Raw genomic sequence first — 10,325 nt, forward strand, 5'->3', positions numbered from 1 at the left:
ACTCAGAAATCCGCCTGCCTCTGCCTCCCAAGTGCTGGGATTAAAGGTGTGTACCACCACTGCCCGGCCTTATGGATTTTTTTTGAATGAGTTATCCAACATATGTATCACTGTCCATGGTAAGTTAACCAACATCAACAAGCCTGAAAATACTTAAAATATCACGAACAATTATTAAATAGCAAATTTGAAAATATCTAGTGGAAGATGTGACCAATAAAATGTTAGTCTGCAAGCCATTCTGAGTGGAATGATGACATCTTTGCCACCAGGTCTGGAAAATGAATTACATAACCACAATGTCTGCTTTGTGATCACTATTCTGTAGCTATTGGTTATCTGTATAACTTCTTGTAGGACACTTAGTGTATACTAGCCTAGCATGCAGGAAGCTCTGGGTTCAATCCAACAGAGCACCATAGAAAGAGTGCAATTCTGTAATCCTAATACTTAGAAGGCAGAGATAGACCCTGACTCCAAGTGTGTTTGAAAACAAAAACCCCTAAAGATGCAATTCTACTTAGAATGAAAACACAAGACTTAGTATATTAACAGTAACTTTATTCTCTAGCAGGTCATTTTTTTACTGCTTCAGAGAACACAAGTTTTAGAACTGGATCACTTGGCCCTTCCTCTTCTTGTCGCCTCCCAGTTCAAAATGCTTGCATCTCTTAATGGCCAGCATCCTCTTGGATCTGCAGTTGGGGTCAACACACTCAAGCCTGAGCACAATCTTCTTTGTGGTTTTGGCCTTCTTTCGAAAAATTGGCTTTGTCTGCCCACCGTAGCCACTCTGCTTCCGATCGTAGCGCCGCTTTCCTTGGGCATACAGGGAATCCTTGCCCTTCTTATACTGGGTCACTTTGTGAGGCTGATGCTTGCCACACTTCTTACAGAAAGTCCTTCGGGTTTTAGGTACGTTGACCATCTTTGCAGTAGAAGTGTCTACGATGAAAACTGTAGTATAATAAAGTTTCAAGCGTTAAAAATCTTGAAATTCAAAAGTTTTAAACAGATAATTTGTAGGAATACATAAAAAACAGCAATGATCAAAAATGTGCAGTGGTGAAGCATGCCTTTAATCCCAGCACTTTGGAGGCAGAGGCAGGCAGATTTCTGAGGCCAGCCTGGTCTACAAAGTGAATTCCAGGACAGCCAGGGCTATACAGAGAAACCCTGTCTCGAGGGAAGAAAAAAAAATGTGTAAGGCCAGGCACTGTAGGACTGTTTGAGTGCCTCAGAGGCTGGGCAGGACAAGCAACTGAATGGCTGAGCACTTGCCTAGTGTGGTTAAACATCGGAGTTCAATCCTCACCACTTCAAGCCTATAGAAAAACTGTAGCTTTTTTTTTTTTTTTTAAATAAAACGAGACATTAACAGTTACAAAAATCAGACCTGATAGAGTTATGTCCTGGGAGGCTGAGGCAGAGGATGGCTAGCAGAGGTCTACCTGAGCATTGGGGGGAGGGGGGGGGGAGCAACTGACAACTGAGACTTGGTGTAGCCTTTCCAGTTCTCCCCAAAACAGACACAGCGTTCAATTTACTATGGCTCACTGCAAGGACAAGTGTTGGCGTCCGGGCAGAGTTGAGCTTTTTTTTTTTTTTTTTGTCGGACTGCCCCACATCAATTCTCTCCATTTCCTAGCTATGATTGGCGTACAACGAAACAAGAGTAGTTTCTGCAACAGCCGGCCTCGTTCCTTCCCCCTAGCCACGTCAGTCTGTTTTGGCTTTATCCCTCTAAAGCCCCGTCACTCAGCCAGCCGGCCCGAAGGCTGACGTGTCGTTAGCAGCCAGCACGCCCGCCTCGCGGCCCAGGAGCCGCCATGCTGGAGCTTCTCTTCCGAGGAAGCCGCAGGGCAGACCTCAAGCCTCGGCGGGCAGCGCCGGCCCCTTCCCCACGCCTCAAAGAGCTCGGTTGGCTCCGGCTTCCAGGCGACCGCGGTCCCCAAGGAACCAGCCACGGCTCCGCTCGCTGCAGACTTACCGAGAGACCGGCCGCAGCAATCCCCCGCCTCAACCGCACGAGCCGAACAGGAAAGGGAAGAACGGAGCCGGAAGTCGGGACTGAACCTGAGCGACGGGACCGCGAGCCAATAAGCAGCGGCCTCCTCCGGAGACTTCTGGGAAGCGCCAACCAGTGTCCGGCGGGGCGGGGCGGAGGGTGTGGGCCGGAGGGCCGCGGAGCTCGCAGGCCAGTCGCGGCTTGTCAGAGCAATCGCCGCCGGAGCGGGGCGAGGCTGCAGCGTTCGGTGTCGGCGTTCCAGCCGTGCGAGCAAGGATGAGCGCGCGGAGGACGCAGGGCCGCGGGCAGCGCAGGTAAAGGAGCCACGGGGCGGCCGCGGCTGGGCTTCTTCCGGGACGCCGCTTGCTGCATGGAGAGGACCGAGGCGACGCTGAGCCGCCGCGGCTCGTAGCGGCTGGGCGGCTGCCGGAGCTGCAACTGCCCAAGAGGATGTGCAGAGCCCGGGCGGCGCGGGGCAGTTGAGAGCCTTCGGGCCCCAGGACGCCGGGGCCCGGGATGAGTTAGCGAGGGCCCGCCGCGGGGGCCAGTTCCTAAGGGCTCCAGGCCAAGGCGACGGCGCCGCCCGCCCGCCCCTTCCGTGCAGAGGCCCCGCCAGCTCCTTTCGGCGCCCGCGCTCCCAGCCCAGGAGACCATGAGGTTCCGCATCTACAAACGGAAGGTGCTGATCCTGACGCTCGTGGTGGCCGCCTGCGGCTTCGTCCTCTGGAGTAGCAATGGGCGACAAAGGAAGAGCGACGCCCTTGCCCCGCCGCTGCTGGACGCGGAGCCCGTACGGGGCGCGGGCCATCTCGCCGCGTCCGTAGGCATCCGCAGGGTTTCTAACGAATCGGCCGCTCCTCTGGTCCCCGCGGTCCCGCGGCCGGAGGTGGACAACCTGACGCTGCGGTACCGGTCCCTGGTGTACCAGTTGAACTTCGATCAGATGCTGAGGAATGTGGACAAGGACGGCACCTGGAGCCCCGGGGAGCTGGTGCTCGTGGTCCAGGTGCATAACAGGCCTGAATACCTCAGGTTGCTGATAGACTCGCTCCGAAAAGCCCAGGGTATTCATGAAGTCCTAGTCATCTTTAGCCATGACTTCTGGTCCGCCGAGATCAATAATCTGATCTCTAAGGTGGATTTCTGCCCGGTTCTGCAAGTGTTCTTTCCATTCAGCATTCAGCTGTACCCTAGTGAGTTTCCGGGTAGCGACCCCAGAGATTGCCCCAGAGACCTAAAGAAGAATGCAGCTCTAAAGTTGGGGTGCATCAATGCCGAATACCCTGACTCCTTCGGCCATTACAGGGAGGCCAAATTCTCGCAAACCAAACATCATTGGTGGTGGAAGCTGCATTTTGTATGGGAAAGAGTCAAAGTTCTTCAAGATTACACTGGCCTTATACTTTTCCTGGAAGAGGACCACTACTTAGCCCCAGACTTTTACCATGTCTTCAAAAAGATGTGGAAACTGAAGCAGCAGGAGTGTCCTGGGTGTGACGTCCTCTCTCTAGGGACCTACACCACCATTCGGAGTTTCTATGGCATTGCTGACAAAGTAGATGTGAAAACTTGGAAATCGACAGAGCACAATATGGGGCTAGCCTTGACCCGAGATGCATATCAGAAGCTTATGGAGTGCACAGACACTTTCTGTACTTATGATGATTATAACTGGGACTGGACTCTTCAATATTTGACTCTAGCTTGTCTTCCTAATACCTGGAGAGTCTTAGTTCCTCAGGCTCCTAGGATTTTTCATGCTGGAGACTGTGGTATGCATCACAAGAAAACATGTAGGCCATCCACCCAGAGTGCCCAAATTGAGTCATTATTAAATAATAACAAACAGTACATGTTTCCAGAAACTCTAGTTATCGGTGAGAAGTTTCCTATGACAGCCCTTTCCCCACCTAGGAAAAATGGAGGGTGGGGCGATATTAGGGACCATGAACTCTGTAAAAGTTATAGAAGACTGCAGTGAGAAAAAAAAATCACAATTGCAAAAGCAAAAGTGACAGTCTTCTATTTTTTATATTTGTCTCAATGGGATATACAGTTGAATAAAGGGTATAGGAACTGGTTTCTGCTTTAATACATAAATTGTGTAAAAGGTGTCCAAATACATAGTAATCCTTTTCAGTTATGACTGATTAAAATTTCAAACTGAATTTTCATTTTGGGACTTGGGTTTTAAAATTCAGTCTGTATCTGCTTAAAAGTAATCATTAGATTATTGATAAAAAAAGAAAAGGGGAAATTTTATTTAAATCACATGTGTTAAAACCTTTTTATCTAAAACTTTGTATACTTTTCCACTTTCAAAAGTTATTTTAAGTATAGCAAGATTATTTAAAACTGTCGACAACAGTAAAAAGTATTACAGTGAAATCATTAGAGTATTGCTGGGACAGACCCAGCTTCACGATTGACAGTTATTAGAAAGGAATTATTTGACTGGTTCAATAACTCAGAAGTTTTACATTGGTTAAGCACCCTGTCGGAAGAGTCATGTTCAGTATTACTGATTCCTGTGCTATTGTGTTAAGATTTGCCTGTGCTTTCAACATACATATTACATGATTTCTTTTGGAATGTATTTGATTAATAAGAAAGTTTAAGCAATGTTTTCACCTCAATGTAGAAAAACAATGGTCTTGAATTTTTTTCTTTTTAGTGCTGCCAAAATAAAATACTCATTTTTGCAAAAAACTCCCTAATCATTTTGCAGAATCTTCTACTTGTATCAATAAAGGCATTCTAGAAGTTTTGAGAATGAGCATTATATCTTAATATTTTTAGCTATACATTGTATGAGTTTAAAGTGAAGTCTGTTCATGACAGTGCATTCTCGTAGGAAGAAATTTTTTGGCTTTCAAATTAGCCAGGCATAGATAATGAACAATAAGAAAAGCTGCTGCATAAGGGAGTACTGCCTAAATGGTTTTCGAAGGCCAGAAATGATACAAAGTTCAGTTTTGCCAAGGTACAGCAGAACTGGTGCCAGCTGTGACTGCAATACTTTTAAAAGGACAATCACAGGAATAAGAAGCAATCTTTAGGCTTACTCCATATTTTTTGGTTTGGTTTGGTTTTTTGGTTTTTCGAGACAGGGTTTCTCTGTGTAGCCCTGGCTGTCCTAGAACTTACTCTGTAGACCAGGCTGTCCTCGAACTCAGAAATCCGCCTGCCTCTGCCTCCCAAATGCTGGGATTAAAGGCGTGCACCACCGCCGCCTGGCTATTACTCCATATTTTATATTACTTTTCCATGAAATAATTGTTTAAAAAAAATATGGGTGACTCATTTCTGTATAAAGATGACTGTTGATCATTTGAACCAGAGTCTCAAGAATTATTTTCACCAGTCTCATACTGGAGATGTGTGTGCTTTTTCAGAGTGAAGCAAAGTTGTCTGGGTTTTGGCTTTTGAAATGTTTTACCACATTTGTACCCTGTGTGCACGTGTGGGTGAGCACGTGTGTGTTGGTAGTACATGCTGAAGGTCAGAGGGTGTTAGCTCTCTACCCTGTGAGTCAGGGACAGAACTCCGTGCACTTTTTGTCTTATTCTTTTTGCTTGTTTAAAGATTGGTTTGTGTGCATAGCTCTCTCTGGCTGGCCTTGTGTTTACAATCCTCCCACTTCTGCCTTCAGCTGGGATTACAGAGCCTCTTGCATGCAACACAGGGCTGTACCCCAAGTATACTCTTGAGTGCATAATGCTCAACATTGTCTGGGGAGAGATGTAAATCCATTCTCCAGGATTTACACTCCTGTGTAGTATCATAACCTGATATCACCAGTTCAAAGGACAAAAGTGATTTTCAGGAGTGTTCAAAGGCTAGTCATAATCAGTAGCCTTGTCTGAAACACAACTTGGTCAGCTCATGGCCTTGGGGCTAGTGATGACATTCACAGAGATTTCTTCATTTATATTTTTTTTTCATTCTGTTCTAAAATATTTCAGAAAAAAACCCACAAATCTCTTTGGATCTCCTCTTTTGATCTCATTTTAGGAGTTATAAATTGATTTTAAAAAGTTGGTTTTAACATAAGAGACAATTTTTCTGTCATAACAAATGGCCAGGTTTTTTTTAAATTCCTGTTCTAAATTTATTTTTGTGCGTGTGTGGGTATTTTGTCTGCATGTGTATTTGTATGCCACCTGCGGAGGTCAGAGGAAAGCATTGGATCCCATGGGCCTGGAGTTAACAGTTATGAGCTGCTATGTGGGTGCTGAAAATTGAACCAGGATCCTCTCAAAGAGCAGCTAGCATTAACTACTGAGCCATCTCTCCAGCCTCTAGAAATTTTTAACATTCTTTAAAACCAAAACATGTTTTTAATACTTTAACTTCCAAGAAATTAGAGTTGGTTTTGAATAATCTTAAAAATTTAAATTATCTGTATGTGTATTGATGTTTTGACTGCATGTATGTATGTTCACGTTTGTTTTGTTTTTCAAGGGTTTCTCTGTATAGCCCTGGCTGTCCTGGTACTCTGTAGACCAGGCTGGCCTGGAACTCAGAAATCTGCCTGCCTCTGCCTTCCAAGTGCTGGGATTAAAGGCATGTGCCACCACTGCCCAGCATGTTCACCATATGTGTACCTGGTGCCCATATAGGCTAGAAGAGGGCATCAAATCCTCTGAACCTCAAATTAGGATAGTTAGGAGCTCTAATGTGGCTGGTAGGGATCAAACTTGGGTCCTTTCAAGAGCAAGGGCCCTAAACTGTTCAGCCATTGTCTCCAGCCCCCAAAAGAATGATCTCTTTTTTTTTTTTTCTTAGAGATAGGTTCTCTTTGTAGCCCTAGCTGTCCTGGAACTGTAGATCTGGCCTTGAATTTACAGACCCACCTGCAATGCAGAACATTGGGATTAAAGGTATGCACCACCACACCCAACTTGAAGATATATTTTTATCTGTGTATGCCACAGGTATAGGGGTCAGAATAAACTTACAGTAGATTCTCTTTGCAACATGCAAGTACCAGGGATTGAACTCAGGTTGTCAGGCTTGCCGGCAGGCACCTTTATCCAACTATACCCAAACTATCTTAAATTATATGTGACAGATTTATATGAAAATTGGTACAAAAGTAACTAATTTCATTTCTACTGGTTTAGATCATTATCTATTAGTAGAGTTCTTTCCTTTCTTAAAAATCTATCTCCAGTATACATATGTTGGAACATATGAACAAATTTTAGCATTGTATTCCTCCATATTCCAGTTAATTGCATTCTTGAGAATGTAGGTAACAAATGTAACTGTAAATCTTTATTTTGAAACTGTAATATAAAAACCAAATTGAACACAAACCCAGGATATACTTGTAGTTCAAGTATCTTTAAAGCCCAGCATGCTGATGCATGCCACAGTCTCCCAGCACTCAGAAACTGAGGCAGGAAGACTTTGAAGGTAGGTCAGGCTACAAAGGGAATACAGAACCAGCCTATGTCTCACAAACTAAAGGGCCAGACAGATCTCAGTGAGCACAGACCCTTCCCACCAAGGCTGACGACCTGGAGCCTTCTGACTTCTATATGTATGTGATGACCCATGTGTCAACACATCTCCTTGACTCCAAATAATTTCAAAATTATATACATCAGTCCAAATCATATAGCAAGGAATTCTGGAAACTGAATGCACAGTGAGTTGTGTGGTCCCTAATAAACTGCACACTACCATCCTGCATACTGGTCTCTTTTATAGTGTCAAAGGCAGGTAGGTTTTGAACTACAGTTTTGTTCAATAATGAAGATGGGTGGTCTCCATCTATTTTTTTTTCCTTAGTTATTACTGGCTCTTCTATATTTTCCTTTTCCTCAGCCGAGTAGGTAGTACTGCTTTCTCTTACAAACTCAGGATCCATTTTTGCCTCTGGTTGCAGAGGTTTCCCGGACAGCACGTGAGGAACATCAGGACAGCTGTGTTGAACGCCCACAGCTGACCCACACGTGTTTATTTTCAGTGCTTCAACTGCTACAGATGAATCAGGGTCAGCTGGAGAGGTGGGAGAATGTCCAGTTTTTTCTTTTTCACTTGGAGGACATCCTTCTTCAACTCCTTTTTCCTTTCCTTGAAGCCCATCAGGATCACTACATTCTTGCAACTGTATCAAAAGAAATAGCAAATTAGTACTTAAAGCAACAGAAATTGAATCATAGCTTTTATGTATGTATGTGTGTTCATGCGTGATAAAGGCAACTTGTAGGAGCTGGCTCTCACCTCTCACCACACAGGTGGCAGTGCTGTCCTCTCACCTTTACATGGTTTCAGCAAGTACTGTGCCTACTGAGCCACCTCAACCTCAAACTACATTCAATTTTCTTTAAAATAATTTTTTAAAGTTTTATTTATTATGTATAGTGCTCTGCCTGCATGTATGCCTGCAGGCCAGGAGAGGGCACCAGATCTCAGTATACATGGTTATGAGCCACCATGTAGTTGCTGGGAATTAAACTTAAGACCTCTAGAAGTGCTCTTGACTTCTGAGCCATCTCTTCAGCCTTTACTTTTTTTTTTTAAGACAGAGTCTGGCTTGGAACTAGAGACCTGCCTGAAATTAAGCCACATGACTGGTGGCTTTGATTTTCTAGTTAAATTCTTTCAGTTAAGACTGGAGAAATAGTTTAGCAATTAAGGACACCTGCTGAGAAGACCAGGTTCAGTCACCAGCATCCACCCCACCCCAGCACACTTGTTATAACAAGTATGTATATATACATGCTGATGAAACAGTCATATACACATAAAATAAAAATTTTATATGTGCATTTCTTTCTCTTTCTCTTTCTTTTTTTTTTCTTTTGAGACAAGGTTTCTCTACACATCCCTGGTTGTCCTGGAACTCCCTATGTAGATCAGTCTGACCTGCCTCTGCCTCCTGAGTTCTAGGATTAAAGACCTGCACCAACAAGCCTGGTTAAAATTTAAAAAAAGAAAATTCCTTTCAATTATTCTTCATCTCCTTCACAATAGAGGACCAAGCTCTTAAAGAGTGCCTACAAACACCTTTAGTTACTAAAAGGGCATTGCTGAATTTTGTGACTTTTCTTACTCAGTCAGGAAGGCTAGTTCCTAGGTGGTTTTTGTCCAGGGTTGGCCATATTCAGCTAAAATACGAGTAAATTCTATGATATCATTTCTATGATTTGAAAGCCAAAGAGATTTGTTTATCTCTGCAAACTTTCTAAATATACTCACATAACTGGAGGAATATTGTGGGATTAAAAAAATCTATCCTACTAAAAGTCAGATTTTAAAATGTTTTATTTAGGGGATAGAGAACAGGCTCAATGGCTACCCTTCCAGAAGACATGGGTTCAATTCCCAGCCCACATGGTGTTCATAGCTGTGTAATTACACTTCCAAGGGATTCGATGCTCTCTTCTAGCCTCTGTGGGCACCAGGCACAAGTGTAGTACACAGACATACATGTAGCAAAACACTCAAACATATAAACGTTTTTACTGTTTGTGTGCCCACATGTGTGACACAATACATATGCAGAAGTTGCTACCATATAAATATTTTTCTTGAATTAGCAGTGAGGCCATGATGAATATTTTTTTGAGTTGTGTGAGCCTAAAATGCTTTTGTTGTGGTGCTTTTATAAATGTTACGCAGGATATAAGATTATAGGTTTTAAAACACAACAAGACAAACTACTAAAGTTGTCTAACTGTAAAATTCTAAGGTTCACTTGCAAGTTCAACTGCTGTTTAGTAAATTTTAAATTCATCTGACTTTTTAATCCCTCTGGTGTTTACTCACAATAAAATTTGTAACATGAAAATAAAAATGTTTTATCACACAGTAGACACGCAGATAGAAGTCTTACCACAACTCTGCCCATCCATTCTGTATACATTATTTCAAATTCTGATGTCAAGAACTGAAGAACTGCAGTCATTTGGCCAACAGTCATTATTTTTTAATGCCCACTAAACTCTTACCTGTGCATGGATCTGAATGTGCTCATCAGTAACCTGAAGAACCTCAATCAGTGGCGTGGCTAGAGACCTCGCCTGCTCCAATGGGCAGCAAAGGGCCTCTTCAAGAAACGCATTAACATTTTCTTCATCGATAAACAATCTTTCCTAAAGTAAAAGGAGAAAGAGTCTAGTATTGCCCAGAATATAATTAATATGAAAAATGTGTGTTCATAAGATCTACCTAAGAAGAGAAAGGAAAGAAGAAAGGGAAGTTGTGATGCTTTTCCTAAGTTTACTAAAGTAGAGGTGCTTTCCCCACCAGGATGATCTTACAAAGAGCATTTTTCTTTTTCTTCTTCTTCTTTTTTTTTTTT

At 43.5% G+C, this 10,325-nt stretch overlaps 3 protein-coding genes across 3 annotated transcripts in view; 1 reads left to right on the forward strand and 2 right to left on the reverse strand.

Annotated features, from left to right (window-relative positions):
- Positions 1-540: 540 nt before the first annotated feature.
- Rpl36al (ribosomal protein L36a like) lies at positions 541-2,124 on the reverse strand. The gene is made up of 2 exons (XM_031356685.1): positions 1,991-2,124; positions 541-957 (listed from the first exon to the last, which is right to left on the reverse strand). The coding sequence occupies exon 2, from the start codon at positions 926-928 to the stop codon at positions 608-610; it is 321 nt and encodes a 106-aa protein (XP_031212545.1). The 5' UTR covers positions 929-957; positions 1,991-2,124; the 3' UTR covers positions 541-607.
- A 38-nt stretch (positions 2,125-2,162) lies between these two features.
- Mgat2 (alpha-1,6-mannosyl-glycoprotein 2-beta-N-acetylglucosaminyltransferase) lies at positions 2,163-4,778 on the forward strand. Its single transcript, XM_031356686.1, has one exon. It carries the CDS (start codon positions 2,661-2,663, stop codon positions 3,987-3,989), a length of 1,329 nt encoding a protein of 442 aa, XP_031212546.1. The 5' UTR covers positions 2,163-2,660; the 3' UTR covers positions 3,990-4,778.
- Positions 4,779-7,260: 2,482 nt separating this feature from the next.
- The window catches only part of Dnaaf2 (dynein axonemal assembly factor 2), a 7,435-nt gene continuing 4,370 nt past the window's right edge, over positions 7,261-10,325 (reverse strand). Inside the window, exons 2-3 of the mRNA XM_031355804.1 lie at positions 9,973-10,116; positions 7,261-8,126 (exon numbers count right to left, since the gene is read on the reverse strand). Of these exons, the coding sequence (XP_031211664.1) occupies positions 7,620-8,126; positions 9,973-10,116 (651 nt within the window). The 3' untranslated portion in view covers positions 7,261-7,619. The remainder of the gene's footprint in view (positions 8,127-9,972; positions 10,117-10,325) is intronic.

The sequence above is a fragment of the Mastomys coucha genome, unplaced genomic scaffold, assembly GCF_008632895.1.
Source record: "Mastomys coucha isolate ucsf_1 unplaced genomic scaffold, UCSF_Mcou_1 pScaffold6, whole genome shotgun sequence".
Taxonomy (NCBI): Eukaryota; Metazoa; Chordata; class Mammalia; order Rodentia; family Muridae; genus Mastomys; species Mastomys coucha.